Source organism: Sceloporus undulatus, chromosome 2 (assembly GCF_019175285.1).
Source record: "Sceloporus undulatus isolate JIND9_A2432 ecotype Alabama chromosome 2, SceUnd_v1.1, whole genome shotgun sequence".
NCBI classification, from domain to species: domain Eukaryota; kingdom Metazoa; phylum Chordata; class Lepidosauria; order Squamata; family Phrynosomatidae; genus Sceloporus; species Sceloporus undulatus.
The window spans coordinates 253,020,865-253,038,337 of NC_056523.1; the positions used below are offsets into that span (position 1 = coordinate 253,020,865).

The 17,473-nt window shown below is 38.1% G+C and overlaps 1 protein-coding gene across 1 annotated transcript in view; it reads left to right on the forward strand.

Annotated features, from left to right (window-relative positions):
* The window catches only part of ERCC6L2 (ERCC excision repair 6 like 2), a 75,427-nt gene extending 60,624 nt beyond the window's left edge, over window positions 1-14,803 (forward strand). Inside the window, 2 exon segments of the mRNA XM_042447765.1 lie at window positions 8,784-8,971; window positions 12,179-14,803. Coding sequence (XP_042303699.1) covers window positions 8,784-8,971; window positions 12,179-13,103 — 1,113 coding nt within the window. The 3' untranslated portion in view covers window positions 13,104-14,803.
* The last annotated feature ends 2,670 nt before the right edge of the window (window positions 14,804-17,473 follow it).

Consider the following 17,473-nt stretch of genomic DNA (forward strand, 5'->3'; position numbering starts at 1 on the left):
GTCACCTGATTTCTTTGCATCAGTCTGGTTAAGAGCTTGCCTATTCACAGTCTCTGTGTAGGGTTGCCAGCAGGAGAGTTCTTGTGTATTAAAAATTGGAAGGCTGTGAAAGAAAAAAAAATGTATTTTTTCTCTCTCCGGTGGAAAGATTCACCTGTTACCTCTAGCCTGAATCCTATTTTAAATCCCAGTTAGACACTGAATCAATTGGTGATTGATTGTCAACACTTTATATGTAGATCATATTGATTCAGTGAGATTACCAATGGGACTCAGGCCTCTATTAACAGGCATATATGTATACATGTTTCATAATAACAATCTAAAGAGAGGATGCTTTGATCCCCTTCCCCATGTGCCAGTATTTGAATATTCAGCTTACCCTAGAGTTCACCAATTTCCTGCAAATTCTGAGAAAGAAAAGTGATGAACAGCTGTACCTGTTAGTCATTATGTGTTTACAATGCCACTCATGGTATAAAAACCATTGAACGACTTTTTTCTGTTACAGAGCTATAGTAGTAGTAGGAATAGTAATAATAATCATAATTGTTGTTAATAAGTGATGCTATTTGCTAGGGGTCAGTTTGAGAAGAGGAAGAGGAGGGAGTGATAGATGACTGTACATGCCAAGATGTACAGTCCAGCTACTTATGGTCTTATAGGTGGCTGTGCTTCATTTGGAGCATGAGTGGGAATTATGCAGTCCTCCAGATACTATAGGCCCCAGTATCAGAGTTATAGTAAAAAAGAGAGAGAGATAAGATTAGCAGTGTTGTCAATTTCCGGGGAATTCCCAGGAATCTGGGGAATTTAATTAATTTCTTTCCAGGTATTTTGACTGAGTAGTCCAGTAAATTTTGAGGAATTCTGGGGATTTTGGATTTTGGTAAAACATTTCAGGGATATATCTTCGAGGCTTGTTGGCAACACTGAAGATTAGTCTGACATAATTCATTTTCGAGAAATCAATGCTGACTTTTAGTGGTTCCCTCTTAAGTGCTTACAGACTGTCTGTTTACTGATCTGCTCTAGAATCCTTCTGCATATTGATCTCAGGCTGGCTGGGTGGTAATTATTTGTGTCCTCTTTGTTTCGCTTTTTTTGAAGAGGGGAACAGCATTTGCCCTCCTGCAGTCTGTTGGGAACTCTACTGTTCTCCAGGAATTGTCAAAGATTATTGACAGTAGTTCTGAGATTACAGTTCTTTTAATACTCTTGGATGTAGTTCATCTGGCCCTGGAGACTTGAATTTGTTTAGAGTAGCCAGGTATTCCTGTACTACCTTGTTACCTTTCTGTGCTGCATTTCCCCTACTGCATCATCTTCTCTATTTCCCCCAGGCTGAGCACTGTTTTCCTTTTCAGAGAAGACTGAGCAAAAAAAAGTGTTGACTTGTTTTGCCTTTTCTCTGTTCCCTGTTAGCATTTTGCTGTCTTCTCTACATATTGACCCTGTTATTTCCTTCCTTTTGCTATAGTTATAACCAAAGAAAGCCCTTTTGATTGTTTTTAACCTGTCTAGCTAGCCTGAGCTCATTCTGTGCTTTAGCTTTTCTGACTTTTTCCCTACATGAGCTGGCTATTATTTTTTTTAATTCTTCTTGGGCGATTTCCCTCTTTTTCCATTTCTTGTACATATCTCTTTTCAGTCTTACTTCAGTTGAAAGTTGTTTAGACATCCATCCTGGTTTCTGTAGACATCAGAACTGTTTGAAGTTGTGCAATATTTCACTTTCAAGAAACTCCCTTACCTCATAGGCCCCCTTCTCTATTAGTATTCTTGATCATGGAATCACCCGGTGGCTCTGAAGCCGCAAGGGGCCTGGCCAGCTGGCTAGGCCCCGGAGAAGGCCGCTGCCACGGTGATGGGCTTCTCCCGGCGGCTCCGAAGCCATGAGGGGCCCGGCTGGCTGGCTAGGCCCCAAAAAAAGGCAAGGCCTCCTCTGGCGGCAGCGGAGGTGTGCGGGGCTGCTGCTGCCGCATCAACTAATTGGCAGCATGAGCTTTCCTAAAGTCCACTTCCTCAGATGCATCTCACAGGTACGATCTTGATATCTTTGAATTTTTTTTAACAATTAATGTTTTTGGTTTCTAGTTGATTGTGTCCTCCACTTTTCTTGAATGTCCTACATTTTCAGGCAAATTTTGTCCTACATTTTGTCCCACATTTACCCTACATTTTGTACTCCATTTTTTCTTTGTTTTGTCCCGGTAGCAAATTATGGCAACCCTACCTCCAGGATTTAACTCACGGATCTGTTCACAGCTGTACACATCCTACCATTCCATCTCTCTTCCTGTTTGGTCTATTTTTCTGAAATAGGTTATACCCCTCTAGTATTACATTCCAATCATGAGACTCATTCCACCAGGTTTCAGTGATGCCAATTATATCATGTTTGCTTTGCTCTGCTAAGAGTTCAAGTTCATCCTGTTTATTGTTCTCTGTATAAAATTTAGGTTTTTATCTCCAGCACTTGATGAACTCCTGCCCTCAAAAATACTGTCTCCTTCCTGCACATAACTCAGTGTAAAGCCACCTTGATCAGATTTTTTAAAGGCCCAAAGCAGATGGGCCAAAAGGGTCGTAATGGGACTGCGATGACTGTACCAGCCCATGTCTGAAGCGGGCTGCCGCTGCAGTCTTCAACCTGGCCATCGGCATGAGCAGTTTTTCGCTGCTCTTTTTTGTGTTGACTTTTCCAGGTTGGTGTGCTCTCTGCATGGCTTCTAGCTGCTTTTGGGGCCTGTGTCATATAAACACCATGCCCTCAAGTGGCTCAAAGCTGGTGCTTTTTGTTCATCTCCTTCAGGCTTCAGACTCTTAGCAAAAACATTCCTGCAAACTGCTATAAGGTGCAACCCATCCCTTGGATATATGGCTCAGGTCCAGGCTATTTGGCAGACTGTATCTCCTTGTATGAGCCGGCTCAGGCTCTGAAATGTTCAGGAAAAGCCCTTTCTCCATCCCACCAGCATCACAAACACAGTTGGTGGTGGACAAGAAAGAGGACCTTTTCCATGGCTGCCCCTAAACACTGAAACTCCCTTCTCAGAGAGACCAGAATGGCCCCTTCCTTGGTTGCCTTCTGCCGACAGGTTAAAACCTACCTGTTCAGATAGGCTTTTAAAACAGAAGGTTTTTAAAAAACAGTCTGGGTGTTGTATTCTTTTAAAGTATTTTAAACACTTTTATCTTTTTAACTGTATTTTATATGCAAATCAGTTTTAATATTGTAATAATTTAATTCTGTTTTAATGTAACACTTTTCTATGTTTTAAATTGTACTGTTTTAATCCTTTAAGCCACGCTGAGTCTCAGTTTTAGGGAACGGGAGAGATATAAACAAATATAATGATAATATAATAATTGCATATGGATAAGGTGCTAAAACTTTTTTTAAAATCTATTCCAAGATGCATCCCATTAATTATCAGTTAGCCTTTGAAGGTAGGTGAAAGTTATGTAATACTAGAACATTTGCTTGAGCAGAGATAGTTCATAATAAACTTGATAATACACTTTATGTAAAATTGAGGAGTTTTTGAGCCAAAGGAAGCTCAGCTCTTGTATATGCTAATTTGTTTTAATGTTTATAAATTGAAAGTGACGATGAATGAACAAGATGATACTGCCACCTGTTGTGGTTCAGAATGCAAATAGGAGGGCCCAAAATGGAAAGTAAATATGCATATAATTATAAATTTGATTGAATTGATCCAGATCTATTAAAACTTAGATTTGTATTAATCATGGCTCACTTGTCAAATTGATTTAATTGGATCTGCTCTGGATCAAACCTGGTATTCTTTTTTGAAGGAAGTGTATCACTTAAAATGTGCACTAAAGATTTGCTGAACTTGTACTACTATTTTGAGTACATTAAAGTAGTACTAACCGAAACCATCAAACAGTGATTGATCTTAATAGCGGGTGTTCTGGATTTATTTCTTTTAATGTTCTGTTACTTTAAGGGTAGCCTGTGTCCTTTCAGGAAAAAATACAACAACCTACAAACATTAAAGTAATTTCTGTCTTCTGGAGCCTGGGCAACATCCTCTTCTACTGTTTCCAATCTATTTTGAATTGGATGTCTGGATTCCTTCATTAATTCCCTAATTAATTTCTGTGTTAATTGGCAAAAACAATTTCTGTGAAACAGCCTAAATGAGAATTCAGAATTACAAGGCTATGGGATGGCCGTTTGGCTCATTTTAGAGACTCATGTTTCTGAATGCTATGCATAAAGAGATCCCCTTTAAATACAAACACACATACTCAACCAAATAAACTTTGGTAGTAGAAAGGAAACTCAATCATTATATGAACAGGGACAGGATATATTTAGGGAGTTTGAAGAAGTTGTATTATGCATTAGAGTTAATTTGCTGTTTTAATATGTGGAAATATATTGGTCACAAAACTTATACTGTACGTCTTGGTTATGTGAAGCCTCTTTTTTCATTCAACTGCTTGTTTTCAACTTAAGTTTACTTAAAGTTTTACTGAAAAGAAATATACAAAGACAGGCATTGAAGTGAGGATTAATCCCTATGGCAACCCAAATGTGGTGACTGAAAAGGGGGAGGATGTATTCTCCCCTCAGCTTCCTGCCAGCTGTCATATTCAACCTTTGCGGCGTGAATCCAGTCCAAAATATAGACTGTGACCAGCTCTAAGAAACTATATCTGTATTTTTATAAATTGGTACAAGTATCACACTATAAAAGAAGACTTAATCCCCCGAATTGGATGACAGACACTTGGCACTCCTGACAGTGTTTGACAGAGAAATAACAGGATGCTTTGTAGTAAAACCTGGATTAATGGTAAACCCCTCTTTATGTTATTGTAGTGTGGTGTAAATGAGAGGACTAAGCATTCTGTCAGCCTAGGGAAAAAAACATGCCCTTTCTATGCCCAGTTCAGGTTTAAGTGCTCTGTGGAATACTGTAAATACAAAGTAAAGTTATTAAGGACTCCTCTTTGTGGTACTTGTATTTCATACTACATTACACAGGTATTTTCCATAGGTTATATAAACAAAAGGATTTAGTTCAGCTGTATTAGATTTTGAGTGCAGGGCGTTTGTTTAGATTTTGGATTCAGCAAGGCTGCAGGCCTTCAAAGAGAAGTCCAATTGTGAGTTTTGGTACATACTGTAATAGTGAAATAAAATTTACTTCAACCAAAAAAAAAAAGGATTCATTTATCTATTTTCCCACCTTTCCCCTAGTATGGAATCCAGGGTGGCTCATCATACAAGTTAAAACCAAATACAGTCGCCTCTCCTTATCCATGGATTTTTTCTCCACAGATTCAAGCATCCACGCTTGAAAATATTCAAAAAAGTATAAAGTCCAAACAGCAAATTTTGATTTTACCATTTTATATAAGGGGCATCATTTTGCAGTGTCATTGTATTTAATAGGACTTGAACATCCATGGATTTTGTTATCCACTGGGGATCCTGGAACCAGTGGATAACAAGGATCCAGTGTACAGTTAAAACAATAGATAATACACAAGTTAAAAGCAATTAAATAAGCAACAGTATGTAAAACAGTTTAAAAGGCAGTAAAAAATCAGATCCCATGTATGTTCCTTTGTTATTGCTGTTGAACAGTGCAATCTAATAATCTGTGTGAATTCTTAATAGTGCATTAATTCTACTGTTTTTGTGTTGGTAGATGTGCAGCTGGTCATGCTTGCCACAGATGCTATTCTGGTTACTTTTAATATATTGATATGTGCTTTGGCTTTAATGTTGGATGATTTTTAATAGGATTCAGATTTGGAGAGTAAAACTTTACTGAACATTACTGATGAATATCACTGTGGTGCATTCAAATGTGACAAAACTACAACTTTATTCTTAAGTATGAGAAGGGAAAGAATCTGGTTCACTTCAGGTTTCATACTCCTAGTGTCTTGGATCACTGAAGAAATAATCCAGTTTGAAAATGCTTTAACTGCCCTGGCTCAATGATAGGGAATTCTGGGAACTGTAGTTTTGTGAGACATTTAGCCTTTTCTGTCAGAGAGCTCTAGTGCCACAGTAAACTACAATTCCCAGGATTCCCTAGCACTGAGCCAGGGCAATTAAAGTGGTCTCAAACTGAATTATTTCCGCAGTGTATTTTGGACCTACAAAGCAAAAACTGATACTTTGGCTGAAGTTTTAGCACTAATCTGTCTACCATGGAAGATAATGGAATCTGATAAAAATGGCATCTGCTTATAGCTAACCAGAGATTGCTTTCAAATGGGGAGCAGCATCCATCTACTGACAGAGCTGCTTCTGTCCATAAAACTGGGGAAAGGTTATCCCTCTCACCATTACAGCCCCCATTTTTGCCAAAAGCCTGTGCCTGAAGACTGAGAAACCTCCTGGAGCTGGTTTTCAAGGGCTACAACAGGAAAAAGTTGGGAAGAAACTTCCATGATGCACAATATAGAAATTAGGCCAGGGAGGGCTCGTGGGAACATGGGTGCCAGCTTGCACAGGGTTTGATTTGTCCATTGTTGCCATCCACTTTGATTTGAGTCCCTGCCCCGGTGTTTGGACTTGGGTGCTTCCATAGGCTGTGGAGGGCCCAGTTTTATAAAATACTAACAAAATATTAACTAATCAGCATGTTTTTTCTTTCTTTCATATGATACTGTTTGCAAGCTATGTTGCTCATCTTCAACACTAAAACATTGTGGATATTAGTTTGGATGTGTGTTGCTTTGAATGTTACGCAGATTCAAATGAACCCAGCACTACAGCATCAACAGACATTGTTGGTGGGTCTCTTTAGCCCGTTGGCTTTCATCCAGAGACTCAGTTAAGATACTTCAAGGATAGATAGTTCATGATCGCTTGAAGCTTGTTCTGCCATTAGCTTGCAGAATACTTTGTTTACAGCAAGTTTTTTTTAGCCTCTAGGCAGAAATCTTTAAACAGTTAATTTTGAGGCCAGTTTCTTAAGGAGGAAAAAAAGGTTTTGTGAGTACATTTAGATGTGTTTTTATCCTTTTCAAATTGCAGATGCCATCTGTGATAATTTATTTACAGTGAAGTGAACACTATTAGGTTTAACAGCAATTTTGTTCCCTTACAAAGACAAGAAAGCTTGTGGCTTCCAGTCTATTTACAAAAGCTGGCAATTTTCCAAATAAGTTTTTTAAAAAGTTTGTTTAAGAGATGCACAAAAGAGATGCATTGGGCATTATTCATTGTGTAAAGCAAATGAATGTTAAGAGATTCAAAACTTAAGAAAGATGTTGATAGGATTTGTTCATTTGCTTTCCATGAATTTAAGTATAATATGTTAATACAGTTTTAATTCTTTTTTTGCTCATCTTATATTGTATAGATTAGAAACCAGATTCCAGTACTAAATAAAGCCTTAAATAGCTTAATCTAGAGGAAGAAAGGGTATGTAGTGGGAACTTGCAGTTGTATTCTTTAGCAGCCCATCTTCTTGTGGGGAAATAAGTGAATCTGCAGTTCACTCTCCTCTATCTCATCTTGAGAGTGGCTTTCCCATAAATGTAGTTACTGATCAGTTTAACATTAGTTTGGTTCTAAAAATCCCAAAGCTAGGTAGTTCTACAAAGTCATAAGCTATATCAAGTATGTGTTTCAGTTAGCTCTTTGTTAGTGCCATCTTGCTGTTTTTTTGTTACTATCAGCCCATTTCAAAGAATGACATGAGTGAACCAAAGTGCATTTTGTGGTGATACATCTATTATTGGCTTGTGTCTGTCAGGCTAACCAAAAAAGGCACACAATTCTATTTGTAACAATCCATTTCTTCACATTGCAAAGATGTAGGAACCCCATCCCACCTTGAAATAAAAATCATGTAGGGGAAATGACATTGTTAGAGTCATGTGGTCTACATGTTGTCTTGTAATGGTTTGGATGCAAGGTCTGGGAACCATCAGATTAAGGTCATCAGTGCCCCTGCCCTGCCATGAGCTCCTTAGCAAATGCAATAAAATAAGAACAATAAAATTTTGTTGGTCAGTTTTAGAATATAAAAAGGCATTGAAAACTCAAATCTGTCTATTCAGTGCAGAGCTTGCAAGCTTCTGTGTAGGAAGAGATGATTGATTTTTTCAGGAAGTCTCTACATTGTCAGGGCTGGAGATAGGTTTGGACATTAGATCAAGCAAAGCATGACTATAGGAGGCAAACTGTGAGCCACATGATAAGCTAATCAGTGCCATGCTTGTCACTTTCCAGGGCCTCTACACCCCTTGCCCACAAATTTGGGAAGAACTGCTGCTGTTCTTTGTGGTCTCTGTGACTCAACACAATTGGATTGTTCTTTTAGTAGAAACTTTCTAGAGCTGAGTATAGCATTTTTGATAGGAATGCTTTTGCACTCCCTGCACATACCTTGACAGGGTTCCCACTGTTTCTCTCAGCCTTTTTCATATGCCACAGTAGCAGGCCCTCAGTTAGGCATCTCCTGTGTTTTTCACTTTCAGTGACCTTTTGATCCAACTGTTGAATAAATTGAGTTGTCAGAGTTGCAAATTATATCTTATGCTCCCCTGATGGGTTACCAGTGATTAAAATCTCATTTTCTAATAGGAACATCTAATAGATGTAGAGAATTTTTCCATAGTCAAATAACCCTTCCTTCCACCAAAAAACTGACATTAACTTTATCATTAACTTTTCAAAACCTCAACTAAGAATGAAATCAAATGTGGTATTTTTTCTTAGGATACAAGCTAGATGTCTGAAGTTACTGAAGTGTTTTATTTCTAATTTGGTTTAGAAATGCAGAGAGAACTCAGGAAAAGTTCCATCTAAGAGGATGAACACCCAGAAGGATAATTTAGAGGGTGAAATCATCAAGCCAACTCTTCTCTATATTAGACATCCTGTATGCCAGAAGCAGAAGAAGATCCACCGAATAGGCTTAAGAACTTTCCTGCTGGGAAGGACACCCCAAAAAATTCGCAGGTAAGGTCTCATTTCCCCCAGCTCTCATTTAGAGAGCTGTAAATGCTTTGGCTTGTAGTGAGACTTACTAATAATTTTATTTTTCAAGGACAATATAATTTCAAAGTCTTGCAAAAACTCTAGGGTTTGTTTTGTTTTTTGTTTTGCAGTGAGAACAGTAGAAAATTCATTGTAATGCTTAGTTTTCTATAAGAGAAGGCACTATTAGTGGATGTTGGTGCTTCAGAAATAAATATAAGTTGTGACCTTTAGAAAAGGAACTTCCAGCCTGTTGGCCTGTTATGACCAACAGGGGTTTCTGGTTTGTGTGTGCCATTGCTCAAACCCTGCGCAGCAGTATAGGGGGACATAGCTTATCTCTGATCTGCTGCAGATCAGAAGAAAGCCCTATGATCCCTAGTGTTTCTTCCTTTCCTCAGCCCCACTTAGACATCTGCTAATTCTCACTCCATATATGGTTAGAGTCTTTGTTGTAGAGTTTTAAGCATCACTTTGTTTGCATGAGAAATTAATGCTATGGTTCTGTGACTGCTGCAGTTCCTGGTGTCTCCTTTCCTGGGCACTGGAATATATATTGAGTGTTTCCAGTCTGTCAGTCATTGTTTTGTTTTCCAAATTTGTTGATATGTTTTAGTTAGAACTAGAGTAGATTATATCTGTAGCTTGGAGCAGTTCTGTTGGTATGACACCAGTTTATTTCTCTCAAGTGCTCTTAAGTACAGTCTGCTCTCGCTTTATACGGGGGATCCGTTCCGGACTACCCCACACACACACACACACCAGTAAAGCAAAAAGTGCGTATGTTCACGCCCCATTGGATAGAATGGGGCTTGGGATTGGCGCGTGTGCCATTGCTTTTAATGGCGGGCGGCTTCAGCATAAAGTGAAAACTGCCTATAATGAGCCCGCATATGGCGCGGGCTCACTGTACAGCTCCCACTTCACTTTTTAAAATTTGAGGTTCAAACTCATATGGTTCTTTTTAAATGAATCTGTCATGAATTTATCCCTTTTATATAATTCTTCTGTGTATTGTTTCCATCACCTTTTTATTGTTTTCTTGGTCATGTAATATGTTTCCCTGCTGGTCATAGAGCATCCCCACTCTTGGCTTAAAATTTCCCTTGCTTTCTCACACCTTGCTGAAGAGGTCTCTTGGTCTTCCTTTTTTGTTAGTTTCTGTTTCGTTGCATTGATTACTATAGCAGTTCTCCTTATCACTGTGCAGAAGTTGCATTCAGGGTTCTGATCCTATTTCTATCACCATTCCTTTTTTGCTGCTTTTCTGTTCTTGACTGCTTGTAGGGTTTCATCTGTCATTCACTGAGGCTTTTCTGCCTTTTTGGATACATGCAGTGTATTTTTGCTTTCCTCACTAACCATATCCCTAGCTTTAGTCCAGAGTTCTGCTTCTTGGTCCATCAGACTTAATGATGCAAATCTGTTTTTGATGTTGTCTTTAAATTCTTCATTGATGTTTTCCAAGTTGTATTTTGATATGATGGCTGGTTTAACGTTTTTGTTTAGCTTTACTCTGACTTTTGCTATTAGTAGTTCATTAGTAGTCTACGCCACAGTCTGCTCCTGGCCTTGTTTTGCAGAAGGAATTGAATTTCTCCATCTTCTGCTTCAAGTTATGTAATCTAGTTGATTCTGTATTGACCATCAGGTGATGTCCATGTATAGATTTGATTCTTGGGTTGAAGAAGGTGTTGAATTTCCTGTTTTTGCATTCAAGTTGCCTACAATTAGCAAGAAATTCTGTTTTGATGTGTGTTGTAAGAGCTAACAGTAAAGAAAGCTGATAGGAAGAAAATAAACTCATTTGAGAAGTGGTGCTGACAATACCATGAACCACTAAAAAGACCAATGGATGGGTCCTAGAGCAGATCTACAAAGCTTTATATTGCTTTGCTCCATGCTTTGTAATTTTTAGTTCTTATTATTAGTATGGAGTTTTAAAAGTTTCAGTTTAATCTGATATTTAAGTACAATTATATTTAATAGTATATATTATACTTATGCAGTATAATTAATTTGTATTTTTAAATATGTAATTTATTGGGTGTCTTCTGTAATTTCTTTTTTAATTATTTTGGAAGCTATCTTGCATCTCAGCCCTGGGAGAAAGGTGAATGCTACACAGATAAACAATGGCTGAGGAGACACTCACTAAGAGCTTTTTCAGATATAACAGACTCTTCTGGCATACCTATCCATATGATTTTTAAATTGTGAATTGTTTGGTAAGAGCCCTGGTGGCGCAGTGGTTAAATGCCTGTACTGCAGCCACTCACTCACAAACCACAAGGTTGTGAATTCAATACCAGCCACGGGCTCAGGGTCAACTCAGCATGTCATCCTTATAAGGTTACTAAAATTAGTACCCAGCTTGTTGAGGGCAATTGGCTTACACACTGTGAACTGCTTAAGGAGTGCCTAAGTGCACTGATAAGCGGTATAGAAATGTACATGCTATTGCTACTTGCTATAATATGTATGCTCTTTTAGATGATGATGATGATGATGATGATGATAACAACAATGATACACCAAACCATAATTTGCTGTAATATTAATTTAGCCTCTCATCATCTTTTGTGTTCTGTAGCAAACCATGGTTTATGCAGTTTCCCAGCTTCCCCAATTCATGAGAATGATAGAAATAGTGTTCAAAATGGCAGCTTTTGCAGGAGGAGCAGTGTCTTAAACCATGTGTTTTTGCCAGTTCAGAGTACAGGAAAAGCAGTTTGCTTTGACTATGATTTTCAAACTATGATATCACAAACTATGGACTGGCATATATCTGAACTCTCTCTGTGACCTCCCCTCACCCCCCAGACCATTCAAGGAAAGTTTAGTTTCTGTTTAATAAGTTACAAGCTTTCCTTGTAACTGCTTTATTCCTCCCAGAAGTTGAGTAATAAGAAGCAAAGAGTGAAAGATCAGGGGATGTGGAATGTGCTGTTGGAGTGTTCCCTCCCCTGAATGAGCCCACTTACCTACATACACTCAGAGTACTACAGATTTCTTTTACATTTAGCTACTTGTTTTAATAACAGAGTTTTGGCTATCCAGCTCCTAACCTGCTCCGGAAATAATTGTCATTCATTGATCTTATAAGATAGACATACCATTTCCTGGGTTTGTTTAGTTTTTATATCACTGTGACAATAAGAATGTTTTATTTTCTCTTAATAAATACAGGAAACAATTTGAAGAAATGGCATCTCATTTTCATAAGAATCCAGTGGAAGATTTTGCAAAGTATATTGCCAGAGCAACATCAGAAGAAAGGCAGAAAATGTTGAAAGCATTTTATGGTTCAAAATATCCAGAGTTGAAGGATCTATTAAAAATTGATGTTCCAGTTTGTGATTCAGAGGCAAGTGAGAAAACTGGTGTACACAGATCTCAGTCTAGAAAAAGTAAGTCCAGTTCTAAACATGATCCTTCAACAGATACGTGTAGCCAAATAAGACGGGATGCAGAAAAAAAGCAATTTCACTATGATCCCAGCATACAGGCTGCTGAGTGTCATAATGTGGAGGATAAACAATTGCCCACTGTCATTAACCAAGATAGCATTAGTGGGAGAAACAGTCAGGCATTCAAAGACTTTATGGCATCTGACTCATTAAGCAGTAAATCAGGAATAATTGAGAGGCTGTCTGCTAATACTAGTAAAGGACAGCCAAACTTGAAGGGGACAGAGTCGCCAAGAAAACCCTTTCTGTCTCAGTCAGAGAGCAGACATGCTCAAATATGCAAGAAAAACTCATTTGCAGACTTACTGGGAGACACCTCCATTTTGAACGACCTCTTCAAAGGTAATGAAAGCAGACCAACAGAACCACCCAGGAGGTCTCTTTCTGGGCCTACGGAAAAAGCAAAAACTCGAGCAAAAGACTTCTGGGATATGTTGAATGAACAGAATGAGGAGAGTCTCCAAAAACTCACAGATCTGGCTGTTGTAGAGAAACTGTGTCAAACACCTCTTGTCACTTTGTCTAAGAAGAAAGAAGAAGTTAAAGAATCACTTTGGAAGAAAAATGACAATTTTTTATGGAAAAGATATAACACAACTGACACTGATGATGACTCTTCACCTGGTACAAGATGTGATGTGTAAATATCCATAATGCTAGAGGTGCTGTGAAATACTACTTTTGAATTCTGGAACTAGCCCAGTGTGTTTCAAGCTTGCTGAGTTCTTTCCTTTCCCAAGGATAACTATCTTTTAGTGTTCCTTCAAAAAAAGAAGTTTGTTTTCTTCTTCATTGTAAAGGGGATTGATGGTACTGCAGAAGGAAAATATCCTTGGAAAAGAGATAAAGAAATTCTGAATGCATTGGATCAATAGCTAAAATAAAAGTGTGCCTTTGCAGCACCTCTGGATATTTTTCTGTTGTTTTTGGTGTTCTGGGCTCTGTTGCTTCTAGTCTAAATATGGACATTTTATATTTTTTAATCAAATCTGGAAATAATATTTTTTGCCCCCATATAGTCTTGACCTTCTTTTAATTAAGTTATTTGTGATCTTGAGAGGAAGCAGGCCATGAAGATCTCTATTTGCACAGGCTTTGCAGCCACATGGATAAACAACCCCTTTTTCATTATGATCTATTGGCTTCTGGATCTACAGGTTTTCCTGTCATATTTTCTTAAATTGTCGGGACAAAAATTACAAAAACATGGCGTTAGAGTGTAACTCAATCTGGTGAAAAAGATAAATACTTTCAGACTTCACAAAGGCTTCTACCACACTGTAGAAATAAAGAAGTTTGACAACACTTTAACTGCTATGGCTCAATGCTTTGGAACTCTGGGATCTGTAGTTTTGTGAGATATTTAGCCTGTCACAGAAGCCTGGTGCCTCACCAAACTACAAATTCCAAAATTTCATAGCATTGAGTCATGGCAGCAATGTCAAATTGCTTTATTTTTGCAGTGTAGCAGCAGCCAAAGTCAAGCAAAAGTAACTATAAATATTTCATAATCAAAAGCCTGTATCTGAACTTTGCTTTGCTTGGAATAGACTATCGCAATGGATGGGACCTAAGTTGGCTGTGAGAGATGTAAGTCCTGATGATTTCAGTGAATCTACTGTAAATATGACTATCTAGTCATTCTTTAAGTGTGTATAGTAAACCTATCTCCATCCTTTGTTTCATTACCCTCTTACTCATGGAGGGTAACAGACCAAAGCCAAGCATCTGCTCTAAGAGGCTGTCTGCATGAAGTGGAACCTCAATTCTCCTAAGGCTCCAACTCACATGGAGAGCCATCAATGAAAGTGGAGGCTTTCAGTTTCAAGCCCATCACCCTGCAAACATGGAAGATGACACAAGTGATTATGAAGGTTCTCCTTCTCCCATTGTACACCTAAGAAATGTCTGAATAGATTAGCATCTAGATACATTCCTCTAGTGTTGCTATGGTTATGACATCTTGAAAATATTTGTGTAATGGTAAATCTAGTTTAGCAACTACAGTACTAAGTTAACAGCATGATCAGGCATCACAAATTTATCAAGATGTGTCTACAGACACTGTCAAATTATCCTGGAGGAAGGATTGAGTAAGAGCAAATAGTTGTATTATCTAATTTGTAATATCTGAAAGACAGAGGAGCCATTCCCTTGGGATCATTTATGTAGCAAGGTGTGTAACATTAACAGCATGGGCCTGCAGGGTATCCATTACTGTCTCACAAATCATACTTGCTTAAACAAAAACTCACAAGTATCATTGTTTGAATTTAACCATGAGTCCCGCTACATTTTATTTGGATTAGAACTTTTCAGTTGTGGTGTTTTAAACATAGGTCATTAAAAAAACCCTATTACACAGAGTTCTATCTTCCTAAATTTAAAATAACCCCCCTTTAAAAGGATAATCTGAAATTACTGAAATCTGTTTTGATACATACTCGGGTATGCTAAAACTAGCTGTTCTGTACTGTGTAAGGCTGCTCAGGGGAAAATCAAGTGCAAGTAACATTTTAAAATGAATCAAATTTTTATCTTCCCTAACTAGAACTTTAAACAGCTATTTAATAGGTATATTGTTTCCATATAAAACATAGACCAGGACCAAACATTGTAGTAGTGTTCCTCCTCCTTCTCTCTCCAACTTGCTGTAGAGAAAATCGGTTCCAGAGGATTTTCCAGCCCTCGGGAGCACATAGGGATTGCATCTTTTGGTTCTGTTGAACCTGGCTATTATTGGAACACTGAGCAGGTAACAAACATTATGGAAGTAAGTGGATACAGATTACCAACCATGTAATGTTTGCAATCTGTGAACAATGTACGATAGCCACACTGAAAACTGCAGAGCGGTTTGGTTGGTGCATTTCAAATTTTCACTTCTCTGTGTGACTTACGAGTCAGTCTTGATCTGTTCTGTATGTGAGCCGCTGATATTTAGTTGTTGGTTTTGTTTGGGGGGGGGGGGGTGGTTTGGTTTGGTTTTTTTTAAACCCTATTATGGTAGTTGCTTAAATTGCCAAGTAATATTGTATAAGAAAATGATGGATCACTTATGGGCTCGTCTACATTTGCCAGTTTACTCTGTGATACTATTGGAATATTCTGGCCCCAAATTCTCCCTGAATCCCCCCTTTACCTTATGTGGGGTTTCAGTGAATAACAGATGGTTGCCTTCACTTGTTGTTCATGCAAGCCTGCATGTCACTCAGAGGTCAGAACTGGTTGCCAAATCTTGTCCTGACTTCAGAGCAAATTGTGCTTACAGAGTGGCTTGGCAGGGATGCTCACGGGGACCGTGTGGAAAAGCAGCTGCCTGTCATTGCTGCATTTTGTTCCAGGTTTTCTGGAAAACCCAGCACAAAAGATAAGTCTTTTTAATGTAGGACAGGGAGTGGAAGTGCCAAATCAGGTCTGGACACTGAGAGAACAGCCTGGACCTCATTCAGGGTTTGGGGCCTGTGTAATGTAAACAGCATGCAGTGAGCTTGCGGGGGGGGGGGGGTTCAAAATTTGTATGTCACCAAGTCCTGTGAAGCTGTATCCTGGATGAATTTGTAAGCAAACATTCTGATAATAAAAATATTTTAATACACAAGATTTCATAATTGTAGGTTGTCTTTTTAAAGTCTTTATCATTTCATTGGTTTTTATATGGTTCAGTTTCTACACTGTAGACTAGTAGAACTTTCCAAAACATGCTGCTTCTTTAGATAGCTGAAAGTGCAGTAATCTCTCTGAGGGATACCTACTTTGAATTATTCAGATGTTTTGTACCCACACAGTTTTCTTGCTACATTTTTACTTCATTTCACTTTGTTTTCAGTGGCAAAGAGAATTTGTTTATTTGTTTATGGTATTTCTGTATTGCCACTCATCCCACAAGAACTTCCCAGCTAATGAACAAATAAAAGGCAATTAAATAATACAGAGATAAAAACATTTTAAAAACACAATGAAATATTTTGATAAGTCCATACTCTAAAAACAATCCTAGAATCCAGCTTTAAAACAGTAATTTAAAACATTTTCAGCTGTGTTTTGGCTGCCTGGCGGAAACTTAAAGGAGACAGGGGCGGCCTAATTTCTTGGGTAAGGAGGTCCACAGTTGAAGCACCGCCCTTTCGTAACCCTAGTGCGTGACGAATACGCACTTAAGTGCCGGTCTGTAACCGGCCATTGATAATGCAGGGACCTTCAGGTGTGCATCTTTTGATGGCAGATACCTGGTTTGTCTGAAACAAGACTCTTCCTTAAGAGGAGTGTCAAGAGCAGCAAACACTAAAGTTTTGCCAAATTTTGCAACTAGTTTTGGGTAAGATAGTGAAGAACTAGGTTATTTAAACATTCATTTTTGGCCTTTCTCTCTAGCATAACAACAACACTCCCACTTCTGTGTAACTCAACAGAAGTGAGCCTTGCATGTTCCTAATTCACTAATTCAGCCACCCATGAAAAAGTATTGATTTTTGGAATATTTTGAATTTTGGAATTCTGGATAAGGGAGATCCCTCCTGTATCCCACTTTTCTCTGAAAATTGGGATTCAAAGCAGCTAACAATTTTTAAAAATACAATTAAAAATACAATTACTATAAAAACACACAGAAAAGTAAACATTAAAATTGAGTTTTATCTTTTAAAATTTCATTTCATTCTCTTAACTGGAAGCTTGAATTGTTTTAATACTGTGAATAGTTTAATTCCATTTTAACGTTCACTTTGTTCATGGGTGGCTGAGATAGTGACACCTTTGCTTTCTGACAGTTCAGTGAACACAAACTTTGTTTCATGCACAAAGTTATTTAAAAATATTGTATACAATTATTTTCAGCCTATGCATATCAGGTATATCTTAAGCATAAAGGAATTTTACGCTTAGACGGGCCCCAGCTCTTAGATATTTCATTAGGTAAGTATATGCAAATATAGGTATCCCAAAATCCCCAAAAAACCAAAATACTTGTGGTCCCAAGCATTATGGATTATGGATAAGGGAGACTCAACCTGTA